At 37.8% G+C, this 23786-nt stretch overlaps 1 protein-coding gene and 1 pseudogene across 7 annotated transcripts in view; both read right to left on the bottom strand.

Annotated features, from left to right (window-relative positions):
- Window positions 1–23786, bottom strand: part of Patj (PATJ crumbs cell polarity complex component) — a 344745-nt gene that overhangs the window by 110804 nt on the left and 210155 nt on the right. For all 7 annotated transcript variants that reach the window (XM_078026378.1, XM_078026375.1, XM_078026379.1 and 4 more), the window contains one exon: window positions 7906–7978. In XM_078026378.1, coding sequence (XP_077882504.1) covers window positions 7906–7978 — 73 coding nt within the window. The remainder of the gene's footprint in view (window positions 1–7905; window positions 7979–23786) is intronic.
- Window positions 4943–6136, bottom strand: LOC101977650 (nucleophosmin-like; annotated as a pseudogene).

The raw sequence follows: 23786 nt of genomic DNA, 5'->3' as shown, positions 1-23786 counted from the left end.
TACCTTTCCTTTTTCCTCTCTAGCTTCCACATATGAGAGAAAACTTATGATCCTTACCCTTAACCTCCTGAGTTTGATTAATTTTGCTTAACATAATGGTCTTTAGTTCCATCCATTTTCCTGCAAATGACATAATTTCATTTTTCTTTATGGTTGAATAAAACTCCATTTTATATATTTATTTATTTATCCATTCATCTGTTGATGGACACCTAGGTTACTTCCATAGTTTGGCTACTGTGAATTGGGCTGCTACGTACATGGGTATGCATGTATCACTGTCGTATGCTGACTTTAATTCTTCAGGATAAATACTGAGGAGTGGTATAGCTGGATCATAGGACGGTTCCATTTTTTTGGAAATATTTTCTAGTTTTTGATGGTCCCTTATTTTTTATTTATTTATATGTGGTGCTGAGGATCAAACTCAGTGCCTCACACATGCTAGGCAAGCGCTCTGCCACTGAGCCATAACCCCATCCCCCTCTTGCCTATCTTTTGAGGAGCCTCCATGCTGATTTCCATAGTTGCTGTACTAATTTGCAATCCCACCAACATTGTAAATGTGTTCCTTTTTCTCCACATCTTCTCCAGCATTTATTATTTGGATTTTTGATGACTGCCATTCTGATTAGTATGAGATGAAATCTCAATTTGATTTGCATTTCCCTGATTGCTAATGATGTTGAAAATTGTCATGTATTTGTTGGCCATTTGTATTTCTTCTTTTGATAAATGTCTGTTTAATTTATTTGCCGATTGATTTAATTGTGTTATTTGAGTTTTTGGTGTAAAGTTTTTTGAGTTCTTTATATATTCTAGATATTAATCCTTTGTCAGAAGAATAGTGAGCAAAGATTTTCTCCCATTCTGTAGGTTCTCTCTTCACATTCCTAATTGTTTTTCTGCTGTGCAGAAGCTTTTTAATTTGACACCATCCCATTTATTAACTCTTGATTTTTTTATTTTTGTTTTTCAGTACGGGGGTTGAACCCAGGGGTTCTTTACCATGGAGTCACATCCCCAGCCCCCCACCCTTTTTTTAATTTTGAGACAGGGTCTTGCTAAGTTACGAAGGGTCTGGATAAATTGCTGAGGCTGGCCTTGAACTTATAATCTTCATGCCTCAGCCCCCTGAGTAGCTGGAATTACAGGGGTACACCAACCCACTTGGCTTGATTCAGTTATTATAAAGTTCCTAATGCTTAAGACTGGCATTATTTATACTTTTCATATATTACCAGCATGCTTTATTTAAAGATAAAATCAGTTTTAATTTTTCAGATTACAATGATGTTATTTTGAATGAGAACAAGTTATTCTTCTGGATGATCACTGATGCTGCTAGGTTAAGGTATAAGTAAAATTTTTTATAGGTGACAGAATGATTAAAACCATTTCTATGGTTAGTACATTTAAAAGTGAAAACAATAGCTAATGTTATACAACATAATGAAAGTACACTTCAATATTTTGATAAATAAAATAGTTTATACTTAGTAATTTTTTTGTGCCATAAACTATACCAAAGGCTTTATATGCAGTGCTCCCTTTATTCATTATTTTATATTTCACATTTTTTGTGGTATTGGAGATCTAATCCAGGGGTGTTCTACTACTACTTTTTATTTTGAGACAGGGTCTTGCTAAGTTGCTGAGACTAGCCTGGAACATGTGATCCTCCTGCCTCAGCCTCCCCTTGGGTCTTTATAACAAGTCTCTAAAAGCTTGGTGGTAACACGCCCAAGTACAGACGAGGAAATGATGCTGTACTGTGTACCTGCACGTGGACACACGGGAAGGTTATTTACCTGTTTTAGCCCCAGTCTCTTCTGTGGAATGAAAATCATCATGTCTCCCAGTCTGCATACAAGTGAGACATGAAACTAGGTATGGAAAGCATCTAAGACTGTGCTCGACAGCACACGCTGAACCATTCTCTTTAAGTGCTGGCCTGTGAGCAGAAAGGCTGCAGAAACCAGCTGGCTGGGAACAGCCTAAGACGACATGCAGCTGACAGAGAAAACCAACAGAACTAAACAGAAACCCCAGAAATGGTCCTCTTGAAACTAAACACTGACACCAACAGTATACATTTCTCTGCTCAAAGACTAGATATCTCAGAAACTCCATAATTTAAATACAGCCAACTTCTCTTGGCTTTATAAAAGTACTTTCATTTTGCATGCAGAAAACAATATTTATAGTAAAAGACAAATTTATTTTCTACAGGATATTTCAGTGGAAACATATATGGTCAACAATTTTTCTAAAATACTTCCCGCCCTCAAAAGATTGATGTGACTTTCTGTAAATATGAGAGAAGAATTAACAAGCAGTCAATTCTATTTTTCAAGATGGGGTCTCCCTATGTCGCCCAGGCTGGCCCTGAATGCCTGGACCTGCCTCAGCCCCATCGCAGTAGCTGTTCCTACAGGTGTGTGCCACCAAGCCTAGCTTAATATTTATTGAGCAGCAATCATGTACCAGACACAAGATCTATATAAACACATGCAGTAGTCCCTCCTTATCTGTGGTTTTGCTTTCTGTGGCTTTGGTTATCCACAGTCAATGGTGGTCTAAACACACTAGATGGAAAATTCTAGAACTAAACAATTCATAAGTTTTAAATTGTGCACTGTTTTGAGTAGCATGATGAACTCTTGTGCTGTCGTTCTGCCTTGGATGTGAGCCATCTTTTGTGCAGCATACCTGAGCTGTGCACACTACCAGCCTGTGAATCGCACAGCAGCTATCTGAGTTATCAGAGTGAACTCACACTATCATAATGCCTGTATGTAGAGGTTAGCAACATTTGTGGCTTTAGGCATCCATTGGGGGTCTCGAAATGTATTTGCAGATAAGGGGACTACTGTAGATTTTAATCTTAATAACCTCATGAGGCTGAAACTATTGCAATGTTCCTTTAGAGAAGGGAAATGTGGGTGCTACCCACTGCCATGCTACCTGCCTATCTCTCCTGGGTCTTCATTGAAATAAAAATCTTCAGTGCTGGCAAAACTGTGGCAAAATGGCTCTTGGTGGTCAACATAGATTAAAATTTTGAATTTATATACCCTTTACAAATTTACAGAAATGGTACATTAGAGATATATGTGCTATAAAAATAAAAGCACTGGTTCTTAATGCCCCCCTCTCATACACATGCACATACATTTTGGTGCTCTTTTAATGCCAAGATTTTGAAGACCATCTGAATATCTATAAGCCAGGAAAAAAACTCTGATAGAGCATATTGAAACATTTTTAAAGTGAGAATACACTTGGGCAAACAGAGTAATATAATTTTTTAATGCATAGACTCTATTCAGAATGATGTGTACGACATATATCAAATTTAATCTCCTAAAATAAACGTCTTAATTTCTATCTCCTTATTGAGGAAAAGCAATTTTTCTACAGACTATAGTAAATGGCACCATAATCCACCCAGAAAATGGAATCTGTGATTCTCTATTTCCCCTCAGCTCTCACTTTTAACCCATCAGGTCTGACTCAAAACTCTGAAACAGCTGGATTCTGCTCACTTTGCTTCTAATAACCTGTACCTCATCCAAGCCATATTCAGGTCTCGCCTGGGCTTCTGCCTTCCAGCATATTATGTTTACCTTCCTACCATTCATTCCTTACCTAGAAGTTGTAGGAGACTGTAATATACACCCCCATATCCCCACAGAAAATAAGAAGGGCTGTTGAGCTGAAGGCAATTAAAATGCAGATGCAAGAGAACTCCCTGCCTTTCCTATATGGGCCTAAAAGCAGAACTTAGATTTACAAAGATAAACAGCAAAATGTCATCCCCCCCCCCAATCACCAGGGAGAACAAAAGTTAGCCACTGAAGACAACTTTGGATCCTTACTGGTGTGGAGATGGCACCAGAGGAATCTTGCAGCAACAAGCCTTACTAATTAGCCTTTATTTACTAGATATTTGCCTTCTTCTAAGTTACCAACCCTAGAGTCAAAGTCTTTTGCCATTGTCTTGTCATTTCTCTGAAAATTCACTAATTTTTTCTTGGTAACTTGGAAGGCCAAGGCAGGGCATTTGAGGCCAGCCTCAGCAATTGACTGAGACCCTGTCTCAAGAAATTAAACAAACAAATAAATAAATGGGATTGGGGATGTTGCTCAGAGTATATCAACTCTGGATTCAATCCCAGTACAAACAAAAATGACTCTTTTTTGGCGAAGATGCTATAAAAACTGGAATTCAAAAGCATCTCTTTGACAACTGCACATTCCTGGGTTCTCATATATTATATGTGAAATACTCATAAAATTCTGTTTTTGTCTTGGTGATCTGTCTTTTGTTATATGAATCTGTTCTAACTAGAAACCTTTGGGGGCCAAAGAAAAAATTTATTTTCCATCCCTCAAATGACCAGATGGATCTCTAAAAATTATGTATCAGGCCACTTCACTCTCCTGTTTAAAACCTTTCGCTGGCTTCCACAGCACACAAAATACAACCCCAGCTTCCTGCTCTGACTTGAGGCCTCTCCACCTCCTTCCTCCTTCTCCCTCAGGCTCATTCTCACTTGAGAGCTATTTCTGTCCCCTCTCCAGGGCACGCTCCTCCTCCTAGCTTTTCTGTGTCTGGCTCCTTCTTCTTTTTCAATGCTGAGTTGACTTCACAGGTATATTTTTGCCTCCCCACCATTCCCGCAGCCGACCACCACTGTTACTATGTCCTATCATAACATTCCCTACCTGCTTGAGCCCAGCAAATGGTGGAGTTGCATCTTTTAAAACTAAACAGGCATTTTGAACAACATGTTCTTGGCAATGGAACGTGGACATAATTTATCAAACACGGTGGAGGAAGTTTTCACTTTGCATTTAAAAAAAAAAAAAAGAAGCCAGATATCAACTGTTGCAGGCATGGAACAAGACATAACGTTTTGAAGAAATGTTCATTTTCTTAAAGAGACTTCCTCCACGGCTGGAGAGCTCAAATAGCCTCCTGGGCAGTCGTCTGGAAGCAATTCTTCACAAAATCATTAAACTTGGCTTCCACTTTGGAAGGAAAACCACCTTTTCCTCCAATTGGTTGCATTTTTATTTTAATGTCTTCTACTGGACTACGCCCTTTGGGTGTGTTGGGGAATTTTTCCTGCATTTTGGATTCTTGACCTTTATTTTAGTATTGATGGTTTCGATATCTTTTCCATTCTGGTTTGGTTTTTGTGCAATTTTGGCTGGAGTACCTTGTATAGATTTCTTCACTGGAGTTTTTTCTTCAGTTTCCTCATCACCAAAACCATCGTCTTGTGGTCTTCACTTTCATCACTGTCCTCCTCCTCCTCTATGTCAGAACGTTGTACTTTCCTCTGTGGAACTGTACTACCACTTCCAGGGGCAGCTAGCTTTCCAGAGACTCAAGAGTTTTCCATTCTCCTCCTCTTCATCTTCAGCCTCTGCATCTTCCTCCAGAACTACTAAGTGCTGTCCACTAACGATCAGTCCCTAAATCACACTTCACCCTTAAGACTACAGGTGGTGTAATTTCAAAGTCCCCAAGTGAAACTGTTGATTGTACAGACATTGTCACAGTTGCCAGTATTTTTTAAATTGGACTGACTTAATAATTCATTGCCTCTTTTCCAAAAATGTGCAGTTTATCCTTTGTACAAGAGCTCCTAAGCAGACTCTTTTTTTTTTTTTTGGTGGTGGTACTGGGGATGGAACCCAGGGGTGCTCTACCTCTGAGCTACAGCCCCAAGCCTTTTTCTTTTTTATTTTAAGACAGGATCTCACTAACTCACTAAGTTGCCCAGACTGGCCTCAAACGTGCTATGCTCCTGCCTGAGCCTCCCTGGTTGCGTAGATTATAAGCACATGACATTGTGCTTGGCTCTAAACTGTTCTTAATGATAACAGGTGCTTTTTCTCACCATCCACCCTAAAATACTTATCAGCCTTTAATTCACAACCAAAGAGCAGTTCTGGGACTTCAGGAGGGTTCACATCTATGTCCATTAAATCTTCCATGGGGTGGTGGCACGCACTTAGTAGGGAGAGAAGGCAGAGATAAATGACTGCTGCAGAGAAGAGACCTGCAGGACACAATCACGCCACCTCCTTATCATTCCAATCTTGTTTGAATTTCACCTATCCAAGAGGTCTTCTCTATGATCAATGAAAGTGGTTACTGTGCCATGTTCTCTATTTTAGTTTTCTGCCAGGCACTGACCGCTATCTGGTAATTTTCTTGGTGTATTTATTTGTTAGTTAATTTATCTTTCTCTCCTCATTAGAAAGTAAGCTGATCCATGGAAGGGAGCCTTATTTTATTCACACAAATATCTCCAATATCCAAAATGGTACCTAATACCACAGTATGAACTTATGAGATACTTATTGAATGAATGAGAAGAATGTGTTGTTGAATTATTAAATTTTTATTAAAAAGAACATTACTTATATATATTTACATATTTTTGTTGTAGAAGCAAAGAAAAAAGTATGGAAAGATACTAAAAAAGTATGGAAAGATAGTAAACATTAATTGGTAGTGAAAGGAAAATTAACTTTTTTTTCTAATAATTTCACATCTATAATTACAAATAAGTATGTATTTCTTCTTGGAATGAAAAAAGTAATTTAATAAGTAAAAAACAAAAATGTGAAAGGAATGAATATTCTCTCATCTCAAGAGACAAATTGATTATACAGGTTGAGCATCCCTAATTCAAATACCCCCAAATCTACAATGTCCCCATATCTTTTTGTGTTTGTTTGTTTGAGCATGTACATAAGGCCATAAGTGGACAATTTCTGATCTCATGTGAAGGGTCATAATCAAAACATTGGCATGCTAAAAATACTGCCTAAAATTATATTTAGGTTATGTGTTCAAGATACATATATGAAACATAAATGAATTTTTTAAAAAATATTTTTTAGTGGTTGATGGACCTTTATTTTATTTACTTGTATGTGGTGCTGAGAATCAAACCCAGTGCCTCACACATGCTAGGCAAGCAAGCTACCACCGAGCTACAACCCAGCCCCTCGCAAATGAATTTTGTGTTTAGATTTGGGTCCCATTCTTAAGCCATTTTATTATGTATGTATTCAAAATCTGAAACACTTCTGGTCCCAAGCATTTCAGATAAGGGATACTCAACCTGTATAACAATAGTTATTTCTTTCTCTCCAATTCTAGAAGCATGCCAATATTATAACAATCTTATTCTAGTAATTTCTCCATTAATAGATGAAGTAACTGTTTGAAGACATTTGTTATTGCAGGTGTTGAAGTGCTTTGAAACCATAAAGAAAGGGTACAGTTCAGCCATAAAATGATCTTCTAATAAATTCTGAAATATCTAATCAGAATAAAATTATAGAACTTGAGGAAATCTTAAGCAACTTTGAAGATGATAATATTCATATGGTTAAGTTCTGATATGCTTGTTTAACATAGTTTATATTACTTTTTTGTTCTAATTAGTTACACATGACAGTAGACTATATATTGATACATTACTCTTTTTTTTCCTATTGTGGGGAGGGGAGAGTTCTGGGGATTGTATTTGACCACTGAGCCACATCCCCAGCCCTATTTTGTATTTTATTTAGAGACAGGGTCTCACTGAGTTGCTTAGTGTCTCATTTTTACTGAGAGTGGCTTTGAATTCATGATCCTCCTGTCTCAGCCTCCAGAGCCGCTGGGATTACAGGCATGTACCATTGCACCTGGCCATTACATTACTTTTTAATAATACCTCAAATGTTTTCTATATTAGGGAAATTTGCTAAGTTAATACACATATGATGTGTTTGTAATACTAAATGCTGAAAATCCCAAATGTCAGATTTGGGAAAGTGCTCACAGCAAAACCACATAATGCACTCAGAGCTCATCAGGAGCAGCCTTACCTCAATAGAAGATGGGGAGCTTGATGGTAATGGGAAGGGAGGTACAGCCATCTGATTGACTGCGTCTTCATTTCTGCAAAATGTTAAAATAGGCAGAATCAGTACAGAGTAAATCCTGAGCTCCTGGCTCAAATTACAAGTGCTTCCTCACTTCTCAATTGAAAATGCACATGCATCGCACAGAATTAAATACATATTTAAATATATAGCTTCCAAGCACATGGAGCAATTAGACACAAAAAGAGATGTATTACTCAAGGGATTCTCAGATACAATTATTAGTGACAAAGAATGATGATGCTCGGAGTTCGCCAAATCTTGCTTGGAAAGTCAGGTGCTGTGGAAGATAATTTTGGAAAGGCGTCAACTTGCTTAGCGAGGTGGAATAGAAATTTTTCAAATGGGCGTATATGACCTCTAGGCCCCATTAACGTCTAGAGCATTTTGTTCTTTGAGCTGGAAAAGTTCCCAGCCTCCTCTCTCAGTTTCTAACTTCCTTCTGCCAAAAGAAGGATGGTGGATGTCTACAACAGTTCCTGCATAGCGGATTGTGAAGAGTGATGGATGGGAGTGTGGAGCTTCCTGCAGACAATGACTTGTGAATTCTCCTCATTATCCTAATGGAGCAGAGGAAGTGGGAACTGCAACCTTGTCACCAGGGCAACAGGCACACAACTCCTAGAGCAGCAGTACTGATTATCTGGGCCTATTTCTACCATAGCAAATGTAGAAGTAAGTGGTTATGTGGGAGATGGCTGTCCTTCACCATTCATGATGTAGAACCAACATAATTATCTCAAATTATGCAAGCTTTATCATTTTTTCTTTTCTTTTTTCTGTATGGGGGATTGAACTCATGGGCACTCTACCACTGAGCTACAACCCCAGCTTTTTTCTTTTAAATTTTGAGACAGGGTCTCAATAAGTTGTTGAGATTGGCCTCAAACTTGTGATCCTCCTGCCTTAGACTCTTGAGTTGTTGGGGTTAAAGGTATACACCACTGTGCTGGGCTTTGATTTATCTTTCATAATATAAATCAATAAAGCTTACAAAAAGGAGACTTGTTGATATGTAAAGGTCTAAGAGTTCATATAGATCTTTGCTCATATAACAAATGTACATAAGGGAAGCCATGGCCTGACTCAGGAGAACACTCAGTGACCAACTCCATTTTACTTCTGATTTCTCTCTGATGGGGTAACAAGTCCATTGGTCCATGTCATTCCTGTTTTGGTGCTTTAATCATATTGCCATACATGAAATGTATTCAATTTATACCTCAAACCCATCCTTCTCCTTTAGTGTCAGTTCAATAAACCACAAATAGGTGAACCATTCCCTCAAAATCAGAGACTATTTATATACTGACATCCTCCACATTCACATATTTACCCTACATCAATTTCAGAGCTGAAGAGCAATATATTCAACTCCTCCTTTATGTCTTTTCCACTAGATGTCTTACGAGCATCTCAAATAACATAGAGCTTTTTATTCCTCTCAGTTCCCAGATGGTTCCAAGGCCAAGTCTCCTCACCTGAGTACCCATCAACAATATCTGTACCTGTCATTCAACCAGGAATTAAGCATTAAGACCTCTCATTCCTCAACTGTACCTTCAAGCCATCAACTAGAAATGTTTGTTCTGTTTTTAAAATGTTATCTTTCATCTTTCCACTTCTTTCCATCCTACCCTATTGTAAGTCATTATCATTTCTCATCTGAATTAATGGAGAGCTTTCTACTCATCTCCACACTTCCGTCCTTTCAGCAATCCTCCCCAATCCATCCCTCACCCAGCAGAGCTGTTGTGATCCTAGCATACAAATCTGATTATATTTCTATCCCTTGCTTAACATCCTCCCATTGCACTTAGGATCGAGTGTATTGTGTTATTTTATGAGAGAAACTCACTCATTAGAGTTGAGCTTTGGGAAAATCGCTTCTTATAGCCTCCGTTTCCAGAGTGCTGATGTAGGTAGGTTCAACTACAAGAATTCTGGCGTAAATTCCTTGTGGAATGAGGGAGCATATAAAGAATTGAAGTCTAGGTATCACTTCTTGGATTCATGGATTATCTAGTTAGTGAGCCAAACCAAAGCAATTGGAAAAACTAAAACTATGAAGTGCCAGAGAGGATGAAAAATGTATCTATTCTTTCCTGACAGCATTACAGATGCCTTGAGCATGCACTATCATGTAAAAGATGGCTAATGGTTTTCAGGGGTTATAATCCATTCCTCAGCAGTTTGCTCATACATAGAAAAAGTAGTCAGTTACCCTGGGGTGAGTAATTCCATTTCCCCGGTGGTAATACTCCTCCCAGTTTCTTCCATAGAATAACACAATAGAGCTCAGCTCAGCTAAGAGTCTAATACCAATGGGACATATTTGCTCCAGATTTGGAACTCACACAGCAGAGTGCATTTGGCAGTAATTATGTAGATGCTTTTATATCTCTTTCAAAGGTTACCAGCAGTGAAAATGACTACACATAAATTCTTATTAAGAAATCCTGATTAATGAGACCAAGTTAGCTCAAATCAGCCAAGTTATCCCTTCATAATTTAATGATTTTCCTCAAATTAGTATGACTTCAATGCCCTTTAAAGTCCATTTAAATTTTTAAAAATCTCAAGTAATAGGAAACCTACACTTAGTCCCAATGGAGACAAGAAAGCTGCTATAAGAAGTTATAGTTCATAATTCTTTATAATCTGTTTAATAGTGAATTTTCACACACCTCAGCATAAAGCTGTGGAAAGCTGACATACTAGCAATTTCAAGAGAAAATAAAGAAGATGGAAGCCAAAGGACAGAAGGCACTTATATTGCAACTGAGCAGTTAGCCTGAATGACTTGTAGGGAATCTTTGACCCCCTAAGAGTCATATAAGGAATGAAATCTGTTTGCTTTATAAATAATCGTTCTTTCCATAAAGTTAATAAGTTGCTTAGACAGTGGTGCCCCATACAGAATGCAATCCTTGATCACCATTGTTTGGTAGTGTTCTTATAATTATCTTTCATAGATGCTGGAGAGACAATGGAGTTGGACTGCGGATAAGAGAACTGTTTTCCAGGGTGCAGAACTGTGTGTGTGTACGAAGTCCTCCCAGTCCTTGAGGAAAACATTCCAAGGCCCCCAGGGAATGCTGGAAACCACGGATAGTATTAAACTTGACTTTTATTCTACTTTTCTCTATATACACATAGCTAAGATAAAGTTTAATTTTATAAACTAAGCACAGTGGGAGACTAAAACTAATAGAATAATTATAACAATATAATGTAGTGAAGTTACATGACAATGGTCTATCTTGAGAGTCAAGACAAACACGGATATTTTCAGAAGGGTAACTGAGACCACAGGAGTAGGTGACTGCTGTGTGACTTTCTCTCTATACTTGCAATGCTATTCTTTCTCCCTCTCCAAGAATAAGGATAGGATCTTATTTCTTTGAATCCAAGCTTGTAGCAGGGTACTGAGCCAGAGAGAAGGCATGCTGCACATGTCCATTGAGTCAGAGGGGCCTGAACAAGGCAGGAAAAGGAGAGCAGAGCCATCAAAATACGCCCTGTGCTTTCCATGCTGCTTCAATAAGTTAATAACAATGTGCTGCTAGTGGTAGACCAGCTCTCAGAAGTACCACATGTGAAGGCCATTCTTTGGAGTTTCTGCTCAGCTCACAGTCAGTCCCTGGATGGGTCGTCATGTCTACACCAGCTAACTCAAATAACCCTGCCTCAATCTGAGTGGATGGAGGGGGCAGATACTAGTTTTAGTTTGAGGCCAAATTCTCTCTCTCCAGGACTCTTAACTCTAGAGGAGACACACAGAGCTCAGGACTGTGATGTCAAGACACTACCAAAGGAAAAGCTCAAGGCTAAGTGGTTCAGAACTCCCTTCTGCTGGCATCTCTGGGGATGCCTGGGTGCCTTCCCTTCAGTCTTGGTTGTATGACTCCTTTCATAAGAGTCTGTGTGACATCCTTGAATTCTTATGACACATTCTCCTTTTGAGTTAGGCTGGCTACAACTTACTTTAATTGCTTGAAACTCAACAATATAGCTCTCATTTTACTTTGAACACATACATTTATTTAACAAATATTTGTACTGTGGATATAAAAACGTTTAAAACACATTTCCTGCCACTGATGGTATTAGCAGTTAGTGAGGAACACAGCAGAGTAGACCTCTTGCCAAATCTCAATGTGTATGTAACATGGGAAAGAAATAAATCTTTTTTGTTTTAAGTCACTGAGAATTAGGGCTGTTTGTTACTGAAGCATAACTGAGTCTATTCTGAGTCAAGCTGCACAAGTTTACAATAATTTTTAAAAAGCTATATTTATATCTTATTCATAATAGCTAAAAATTAGAAACATCCCAAAATGCCCATGGACCTATACATGAGAATGGATCTACACAGGATCCACAGAAGAATGGATCTACACATTTTGTATACTACAGCAAAATACAAAATTACTTTAAGAAGGAATTTTAGGAAAAAACTTTTGCTAAATACAATATGGATAAATCTCAAAACCACTATGTTGATTGAAAGAAATAAGACGTGAAAGAATAAATACTATTTGATTCTATTTGTATTAAGTTCAAAAACTGTCACAACTAACCCAGAGTGACAGAAATCAGGAAGCTCTTTATTCTGGGGGAAGGAGGGAGTGATTAGACGGTGGCACCCACAGACTTTGGGTATGACTAAATATTCTGTATGTTTGTTTTGGGTGAAGATTACACAGGTTATGCAGTTATCAAAACTCAACAAACTAAACACTTAAAATCTGTTGTGCTGAGTATAAATTATGCTACAACTGAAAAATAGATCTGTGATTATATGTAGTAAAGGAAAACAACTAGGCTATCCTGGAAAGAAATATAGGCAAAAGTACAGAGAGATTGAGAAAAAATACAGATTACATCACTGATAACTTGTAGATAAGATACAGAACAGCTTTAACAATCTTGGTTTCTTAACCTATAAAATTGGGATAATATCTACTAGCTGAGTTGTTGTGAGCTAATGCAAAGGGTAAAGTGCAATAACAGTTAAAATTTTATGTTTTATGGTTTCATGATATCGAGCCTTAAATGCTTAAACTTCCAGGCTCCATGTCTTCAGTCACAGTGAATTCATTCAGCCATCAACTAAAGGCACCAACACTAATGGTTTCATTCTAAAGGCTTTATTCTTTCTCCTAGTTCCTTAGTCCCCAGCCTAATTCTTGTACCTTTTGAGTTGCCTGGATCATAAAAAGAGCATCCCTACTGGTTTCCTTGTTCTGCTTTTTTTTTTTTTTTTTTTGCATCTAAATCAATTGAAATCATTCCCTTCTCAACTGTGAAAACTCTCCCCTAGAAACAAGCCTGAAGATGGAACCTGAAGAACCCATGTCCAAGAGCTCCCTTTATTGGTGCTTGTTTTGTAATTACTTATCTGCACATCTTACAGTTCTTGCAGAACTTCATAACTTGTGGCTTTGCATAGCATCTACCATACAGTAGGTCCTCAGTAAATATTTGCATTTGTTCAGGAAGTTTGGACTCAGTTCCTGCCCAAGTCACTCTGCCTGGGTAGCATCAGCAGGTTCTTGCTGCACCTACTTCTCTAACAGCAGCCACTACCTACTGAATTTCTAAACTACTTACATGGTTTCTCAGCAACTGCATCCTGTTTTTTGAGGATACTTTACATTTTTAGAGGCGCATACATGTCATATACAGAGATTTGTTGATTCAATTGTAAATTTTTTATCCATTAAAATTATAACCACAATTCAAACTGTAACAAGGGGTTTATTAACATGTCTTTAAAGCATTACTTCAACAACCCTTGACTAATTCCCAAAGAGAAATACAAAAGATGCTCTAAGATAAACTCTAGAGGAACATGACAAATTGTGGTCAAAAGAAGAATTAATGGGCTATAAACACAACAAATTTATGTTTCTGGGAAGCTCAGTGAGCAATTTCTGAATGAAGAAAAATAAAAGATGCTACCAATATAAATGAGGCGTGTTTGTGTGTTTGTAGAATGCCATACTTTTCATTTATCAAGGTCTGAGATTTCTCCAATGGGTATTTCTACTTTTAAAAGGGAAAGTGTATCCCATCCAAAAATTCGTAGAGCCAAACAGCCAAAACAATTTTGAAAAAGAACTAATTTGGAGGAGGTCTCACGCTTCCTGGCTTCAAAACTTAATACAAAGCTACAGTAATCAGAGCCATGTGGTACTGGCATAAAGATATATGGATGCCATAGAACAGACATATAATCATATAAATGGTAATTTCTGGATGCCCAGAAATTACCATTTATATGATTAAATGATTCTCAAGGAGAATAGCAAGACATTCAACAAGGAAATGAAGATCTTTTCAACAATTAGTGCTGGAAAAACTGGATAATCACATGCAAAAAAATAAGGTAGATCCTTCCTTTATACTATATATAAAAATTAGTTAAAAATGGATCAAAATGCTAGGTGCAGTGGCACATGCCTGTAATCCCAGCAGTTCAGGAGGCTGAGGTAGGAGGATAGTGAGTTCAAAGTCAGCCTCAGTAACTCAGTGAGACCCTGTCTCTAGATTAAAAAAAAATAAAAAAATACACACACACATAAAAGGCTGGGGATGTGGCTCAAAGGTTAAGTGCTCCTGGGTTCAATTCCTGGTATACAAAAAAGGGGGATCAAAGACCTAAAAAACAGAAAATTCTTAGAAGAAACACATGGAGAAAAAAGCCTGTGACATTGGATTTTAATAATGATTTATTCTAAATGACACCAAAAGCATAGGCAACAAAAGCAAAAAAATAGACAAATGGGATTACATCAAAATTTGAAACTTTCCTTCATCAAACACAACCAACAGAGTAAAAAGGCAACCTACGGAATAAGAGAAAATATTTGCAAATCATGTATCAGAATACAGAAATACTTCTACAACTCAATTACAATCATAGCAAAATTAGCAACCTGATTAAAAAAACAGGGAAAGGATATGAACAGACATTTCTTCAAAGAAAATATACAAACAACCAATAAGCACATGAAATGATGTTCAATATCTCTAATCATCAGGGAAATGCTGTTCACTCATTAGGATGGCAAAAAAAGGCAGAAAACAAGTACTGGCAAGGATGTGAGGAAACAGGAACCTTGTACATTGTTGGTGGGAAAAATAAAAATAGTGCAGCTCCCAGGAAAAACAGGATGGAGGCTTCTCAGACTATTAAAAAATGAATACTCCTACAACCTAGCAATTTTACTTGTGGGTCTATAGCCAGAGGAATTCAAAGCAGCATTTCAAAGGAAATATTACAAATGAATGTTCACAGCAGCATCATTTCCAACAGCCAAAAGGTGAAATCAACTTAAGTATTCATTAATGGATGAAAGGATTTAAAAAAAAAGTGGCATATACACAGGATGGAATATACATACAATGGAATATTATTGAGACTTAAAAAGGAGGGAAATTCTGATAGATGCTACAACATGAATGAATCTTGTAAACACACTAATGAAATAAGCTGGTTAGGCAAAGAACACATATGGCATGATTCTGCTGTGTGGAGGTACCTAGTACAGACACATTCAGAGACAGACAGTGGAACAGTGATTGCCAAGGGTGAAGAGAGGAATGGGAGGTTTTGTCATGGATAAGGAATTACAGTTTTGGAAGACGAAAATGTTCTGCAGATGGACGGTACTGAAGGTTGAACAACAATGTGTATGTATTTAATTCCCCTCAACTATAAACTTTAAATGGCCAATATGATAAATTTCATGTTATATGTATTTCACCACAATTTTTTAAAATGAACTGGTAAAGAAAAAGAAAGTAGGGGTTGGGCTTGTGGCTCAGTGGTAGAGCACTCAACTAGTATTTGTGAGGCACTGGGTTCGGTCCTCAGCAACACATAAAAAATAAATAAATAAAAATAAAGGTATCGTGTCCATTTACAACTACAAAAAAATTAACAAAAAGAAAAAGTAAGTAAATGGTGATGGGAATAATGTTGGACTTATTGAGATTACTATTTAAAATCACTATTTTCTTTAGGACCGTTCTGGTCCTACCTCTTCAAAATGTACTCTCACCAAACCTAAAGGATTTTATTCTGTGCTAAAAATACTATTACACCAAAAGCAGAAGTTTGGGGCCTGCATTTATCATGAAATGCTAATTAGGTTGGTTTAGGTGACTTTTTTTCCCTCCAACCTCTTCTAAAACAATTCCAACTACAATCTAAATCTAGATGCACACACTACAAAAATGTTGAATAAACAAGGACAGAGGAACCCAACAGGCACAAATATTATTTTCTGACTACTAACTTGAGTGATTCGAGACACTTGGGAAAATAAAACAAAAAAAAAAGCAAAAACAACTTTACAACTGGAACATGACATTGAATTAACATTCAGCCAGAAAAACCTCATACAAATGACCTGAAAGTAACATATAAGACAAAGCAAATCATTACAGCTCAATGGGAACTAAATTCCTTTCTGAAAAGATGCCAGGAGCTATCCCTAACTATATGAACAGAATGAGTAGTTTCCAACTCACAAATGGAAGAAGCAATCAAAAAGCTGGATGTGCTGATCAGAGACAAAGTTCAATGACAGTGGAATTATGAATTCTATTTTCTTGGCATGCCAATGTCAATCACTAACAAGAGCTGCTGAGAGTAACTCAGCATCCAGACCCACATTTTAAAAGGTGCCCCCAGGCAAGTTCTAAATTAATTGTTACAGTTGCACAGAGGAAAAGGTGGCTTAAAAAATGTTTGGCAGTACAAATTGGCAGGAAGGTTCAGGTAGGGAGTCTAGGACTGGATGGGGTGGAGGAGTTAGCCAAATAAGCTTCTCAGAGACATTCTTTCTAAAAGATAGTATAGTAGATGCCCTTAGCCATTCCCCTCTTATGCCTGGCTGGAAAAGCCCAAATGTTCAGATATCCAACCCTTGATACAGGCCATGTGCTGGGAAGGTGACCCTCCCCACAGAGATGAGCTCAGGATAAGTTTTGATTCCTCTGCCATAACCATGGTGATCCTGTTTCCAGAGCCAATAAATGGTTTGGCAACAGGAGGCATACTGTGGAGACTTATTCAGAGGTCCTATGCTCTGCTAAAGGTGTTTCAAAGACAAAAACTTCTGAGAATGGAGGCTGAACGCCTGCCTGCCTGTGACAAGAAAATGCACAGAGGAAACTAAATTTCTCACTCTGGTTACTCATGTCCTGTTCAGAAAGCTCTACTTTTACAATCCTTCCTATTCAATAGGATTCTTTGTCAGCAAGCAAGAGAAATGAATTTGGGCCAATGTAAGATCCCAATACTGGGATCTCAAAATAAAGAAGGGCTACAGGACCAGGCTGGGAATAGTTTTGAACTAAGAGACCTCCAGAGGACAAGGAAGCAAGAAGCAAAGTGACGTCATTGCAGGAACATTTGATCAGGACACTGTGGTCAATGGGAATAAACACCATTCATATACAAATCATTCACATTATTAGCTTCCAATTCTAAGCCTAAGGTCTCCCATTGTCCAAGCTGAGGTCATATGAACACTTACTGGCTGCAACTCAGCAGTGAAAGAAGGAGCAGGCTCTTTCAGCTTCCACTGGGAGATAGGCATCTGGATTTGCTATTTTTACTGTCCCACCATGTGTATGTGCACGCACATGTGTGCTTATGCTTGTGAACACGTGTGTATACACATGTCTGCATGTGGAAACAGGCAATTTCCAGGACAAAGAACATACACACATATACACTAAGAAATATGTATGCATGTGTGTGTATGTCTATGTGGATGGACAGAGAGATAGTGTGTGGTGCTGGGAACTGATCCCAGGGCCTTGCACATGCTAGGCAAGTGCTCTGCCACTTAACTGTAACTCCATCCTCATAGGCATAAACATCGACCAGCAAACAAGAAAAAATGCCCATATCATCCCTGATGACCATAGGTGTTTCTGAGTGTCAAAAGGAATGAAACAAATAGTTATAATTCCCATAAGCTATATGCTGGTACTGTTAAGGAATGGGCATATCAAATAAAAATTCTCTTTATGAAACAATAAAACTGATTTTCAAAGATACTTTATGAGTTATCTAAGAAAGATAAGGGATAGAGCGATTGCCTAGAGGTATAAGGTCCTGGGTTCAATCACCAGCACTGTATAAGAGAACATTAAAGAGAGAGAGAGAGAGAAAGACTTCTTTTTGGTTTTAGTACTTTATCTAATTCACTGAATTCTCCTAACTCATAAATGGCCCTATAAAATATTTGTTCATTCCGGATTGGCTTAAATCACCCTCAAAAGAAAAAAGAAAATAGCTATTATGGATATTAGAAAGAATATGCCATAGGCTTAAGATGATTCCAGAAATGTATGACCAGTGGAATCATAACTATATTAAATGTACAAGTTTCCCAGGTTATAGTATTTCAAAGGGAACAATGCTTCTCACTTGGATGTATACATTTCAATGTCTGACAAAATATGGAAATACAAAACATTCTAACTCTACCTTATCCTTGATGACATGCCTATAACTTCTAGTTACAACAGTTGATAGTTTGTTATTATTTAACATGGATAGTGCTATACAGGAAACAAGTACTGAAAGAACTGAGATGAAAATGGGCATTCAGAGCACTCCGAGAGACTCTGGGGGTCTCCCACATGGTGTCACTAACCAGAAACAAAAGATCCTTGAAGCCTCCGGAGTATCTCTGCTTCCTTCCTCCTTGCAACTCCTGGAAGGGTGCAGGGCTAATGACAGGCCACCTCCTCAACACTTCTGGTCAAACATACCACGTGTGTTATTTTATTGTGCATTTGAAAAATGGCACTGCATTCTTTAATGGTGCACGAAAGTCAAGAAGATGTTTCCTTCCCAGATTCCAAATAATGAACTTACACAGCTGGACCATTTAATGGTTCTCTCCTAAGGAAGGACTGCTTTTCTCCTACAAGTACATGTTCAGATGCACTGGACATAACACCTAGTTCTGGAAACTTTGGGTTTCTATACGTGCCGTGACTTTGCTTTTATCCTTCAGGTCTTAGTTAACCTGTTGAGTTCTATGTGGGAACAGATGTGGGACATGAATAAAAACTTAAATTGAATAAATACATCACTTATAGCAACTTTTGAAGTGAATATTACGCATTTAGAGTTCTGTTCTTTTGAGAAAAGAAATAGGTGAATGATTACAGTGTTTGAATTATATATATGGTAGGCATATTATATGAAAAGATATATAAAGGATATGTAAGATTATGATTTCCACCCTATTTTAAGCCTCCTGTGTTAATTTCACTGACATGTTCACAGAATCAAACACTTGGGACTTAATGTGTTAAGCATCTGTCTCTGTGACTTCTTCCCATAGGCCCCAAAGACAAGGTTAGCTGCATCTTCTGTGCATTCCTACAGCACAGCAGGACCTACCTCACTGAATAAGGCACTAAATTGTGGCTTGTTCTCTGTATCCATTTTTTTAAATATATATATATTTTTAGTTGTAGTTGAACATTTATTTTATTTATTTTTATGTGGTGCTGAGGATCGAACCCAGTGCCTCGCATGGCTAGACAAGCGCTCTGCTGCTGAGCCACAACCCCAGCCCTCCGGTCTCCATTTTTAGCAGAGACTATGTTCTCCGCCTCACTGACTTCACACAATCAGCACAAGCAGGCACTCGGGGGAAACCTGCTGAATAAATGAACGACTTTCTTCATGAAAGTAAAATTTGTGCTGTGCAAACAGTCTTTTTTTCCCTATTTATCAAAGCTAGATTTCATGAATCAAGAGTATAATGCAGGTTTTAAAATCCAGCATTCAAGTTCCATCTTCAGAGGGTCATCATCCTAGTGATGACTCTGACAGTCACATTAATTTCAACTCAATATCCTCTTTCAGGGATATGGCCAGAGGACAACGGGCCACACTGTGTTTTTAATTACAAACAAGACATATGTTCAATCGATACAGTAAGGTGGACCCCCTGGTGAGTTCACTTTTACTCAGGAGGGCTTGACAGCGAGCACTAAATCTTTCCGAGGGTTTCAGTTTCATTTGGCCTCCTTTAGCCCCAGGAGTTTTTACACAGTACACATTTTCCACATGTAATTAAGTAATGGAGAGTGAGTTGTTATACATGACATTTAATTTTCGATAGTGGGGGAAGGTATGACAAGAGCTGCAGGCAAGATCATTAATCTCCTTGGATCCCTGCACTGCCAGATGCAGCAATTCCTTCTTCATCGTACTGATAGAGGTCTCCTTCTGTACTTAAATTGGTTTGCTCATGTAGAGGGGATAATGCCAAACAGGAAAACCCATAGAATTGAATGTGTGGTACACTGTAAGAACACAGACTGTGATACACATCTGGATGATGCAAAGTTAAATACTTTAGTATATGAGAATTGACATGTTTAGGATACAATCTACAGGACTGTGGAAATCTAATGATGTAAAAAGAAAGGGGAAAAATGACAATGTAAGCTATGTATATATAACTTGTTAATTTTCACTAATGACCCATAGATCCCTTGCAAATGACAAATCAATTAGTGTATGAATAAATACATGTGTTAAGAGAATATGACAAGGACATGATCACACGGCCTTTAGTTAATTAAAGTGTTGTCCACAGCAGAGTTTAACAGCTTTTTGAGATTACTGCTAATCTCACTTCAAAACCTGTGGCCAGTGTTTTTTTTAATTTCAGTTGTCAAAAAACTTGAAAAAGAGCTGCCACGATATAAAAGGCAAGATTTTCTGTATAATGGAAAGGCACAGGGGATAATAATTTCAACTAAGGAAGGAAATTTTGCCAGTAGAAACACTAACAGCTTTAGAGACTAGTTTTCAAAGTAACCTTGTAACACAGTACAAGTGACACAGAGTTCATAATTATAATCCCATTTGTGGTGCTGAGATGATTCAAGTGTCTAGCTCCTGAAACTTGTTAAAAAATCAATTTTTACTTGTTTCTGGATTTGGTTTCAAAATAGGCAAAATTGGGGTTTTTATAACAATAGTTGGAAAGTGGTAACATATAAGGCAGAGGTGAAAAGGTACGTACCTAGGTACATAATGAGCTAGACAAACAATCTGAATATGCAGGCCACCAAGTATAACAGGATGCAAATTTACCATTTTAACCCTATTGGTTAATACAGGTCCCAATGTATAAATAGGACAGAAATCTACCATGTGTCCCCAGAGTATCCATAAAGGTCACTACATATAAAGAGGATGCAAATCTACTATTATTACTCCATTAGTTATATGCAGACTTGAGGAGCAATAAAATATTTTATTCTTTGCATTAAGTGCCTCAAATTCTGACACTATTTGATATTACTCACCCAGGTAAAATCTATTATATTTTATAATAGATATGGGGATTCCTTTGTGTTAATTAGGTTTTTCTTTATGAATGTGATTCACTTAAAAATATTCAACACTATGGAGTTACAAAAGTAAACAGAGGGGAAAAGTATATAAGAGACAATGATTCTTTTTTTTTTTCCTTATCCTCCTTCCTTTTTTTTCTGGTTTCTCTTCCTTCCTTCCTCTTTCTTTTCTCACCTTTTGTTGCCATAATCATAATCATCACCACAGTGGCAAACATTGTTGAGTCCATGTGGACTAGTAATTTATATGAACTAATACATTAGACAGTTTATGAGATGGCTATATCAGACCCATAATAAGGAGTCAGGAAATTGACCACGCTCCCTTAGCTGGGGTTCTATAGAGCTGGGATTCAAGTCCAGACAGAATGAATCCAGGGTTTCTTCTTTCAATCACAAAGTCTTGTAATTCAGCCAGGCTTTAGGAAAGAAAGCTGTCTCTTTAAGGAAAAAAGAGTTGACAGAAGAACAGTTCCTCCTTTATGGCAACTTAAGCATTAATTAAATTTTGGCACACAAATTATCAGATACACATCTACTCAACAAAAAGCTATCAATTGTGTGTACGTCTCTCCTGGTTCAATTTAAACTCATGGTCACAAAGTGGATATGACAATTGATTACTCAGAATCACTCCTATGTCTTTTTTCTTTCTATAAAAGAATACATAAAGATCTTCCAAACTTAGTGAATTTGGTACAATAATAGGAAGAGGGACTGAGTCCTGAAAAATTTTGTTGAATACAGAGTTCAATAAATAAGTAAATAAATGTATATATTTAAATCTGTACAATTATAATAACAGTAACTAAACTATGATTGTTGCTTTTGGAAATAGACCATCTACAATTGTTTTGTTGGAGCTAAAAAGTAAATTTTTTCAATAGTTTTCTGAATGCTCATTATTTGTTAGACATTATAATTGAATGACTTTGTAAGAAATGTGCGTGCTATGGTCTGAATGCTTGTGTTTTCCTCCAAGTTCATATGTTGACACCTAATCCCCAACATGAAAATATGAGGAAAGAGGTGCAGCCCTCAGGAAAGGGATTAGTTCCCACCTGCCACATGAAGAAGACCCAGCAGAAGACACCTTCAATAAGACAGGAAGCGGAGCCCTCAGCAGAAACCAGGTCTGCCAGCACCTTGATCTCAGACTTCCCAGCATTCCTAACTTTGAGAAATAAATTTCTGTTGTTTAAAAGACACAGTTTATGGCATTTGTCACTGCAGCCAGAATGGACTAATATATTTCATAATTAAGTATTTTGAATGAACATGGACATCTCTAAATCGCTGAAAATCACTTCAATAAATAAGTATTTAGCAGCACCCTCAATCTTACAGGCACCGTCAATTTACTCAGCAAATTATTTTCTTGACTGATTCTGCTCTGTTCTGAACAATTGAAATTGAAATCTGACACTAAATCAATGGGGCTTTATTGTGTTGATTAAAATTCTACTCAGCTTTCTCTTCTGTATTCTATATAATTTCAAATCATTTAAGCTTTCTTCATGGAAGGAAAAGAGTTCTCTTTCCTAAATACTGCATTTTATACATTATTTCCTCTGGATCTGATTCAACTTTTTTTTCTCTCTCTATTAAAATAGGATAGCCCAGAACTGGGAATAAAGACCTCACAGATGCTGAAGAGGTAGCAGTAATGTCAACAGCAACACTTGCAGCAGCAGCCACCACTCAATACTAAACCCTATAGAGCGACATTGTTAGAAACGTATCTTAGTCCATTTTCCATTGCTACAATAAAATATCTAAGAATGGGAAACTCAAAGAAAAGAGGCTTGTTTAGCTCTCAGTTTTGGAGGCTGAAAGTCCAAACAGCATTGTACTGGCGGCTCTGACAAAAGCCTCCTGACAGATTGTATCACAGTGGGAGTGTGTAAGAGAGGGAGAGATCACATGGGGAGGCAGGATGCACCTTCTTCCTTCATTTTTTTCGTTTTTCCTTTTTCCCTTTGCAGTGCTCTCAGGGTTGAAACCAGACCTTGTGTATGCCTGGCACGTAATGTACCACTGAGGTATACCCCCAGCCCAGGCTTATTCTATGATTTGCTCTCCAGAGAACAACCACAGAGTCCCTTGAGAACCACCTTAATTCCTCCTGAGGGTGGGGTCCCCAGTGACCTATCAATTTCCACTAGGCCTCACCTTTTCCAGGTCCCCCTTCCTTTCAACATATCCACACTGGGGTCCAAGCTTCCAACCACGATCCCTAAGGGACACACTCAAACCACATCCAGACCACAGCAGTGCCTCACACACCTTCTCACGCAGTCCTCACACAGCTTTAGATGATGTCCTCACACCTAGACCCATTACTTGTGTGGACCTCTCTTGCAGATGACATCTCGTATGGCTGAATTTTCTTCAAAACTGTTTAG

This window comes from Ictidomys tridecemlineatus, chromosome 11 (genome assembly GCF_052094955.1).
Source record: "Ictidomys tridecemlineatus isolate mIctTri1 chromosome 11, mIctTri1.hap1, whole genome shotgun sequence".
Lineage (NCBI taxonomy): Eukaryota > Metazoa > Chordata > Mammalia > Rodentia > Sciuridae > Ictidomys > Ictidomys tridecemlineatus.
Note: the sequence above shows the minus strand (reverse complement) of the source record. Positions and strands in the feature narration are given on the sequence as shown.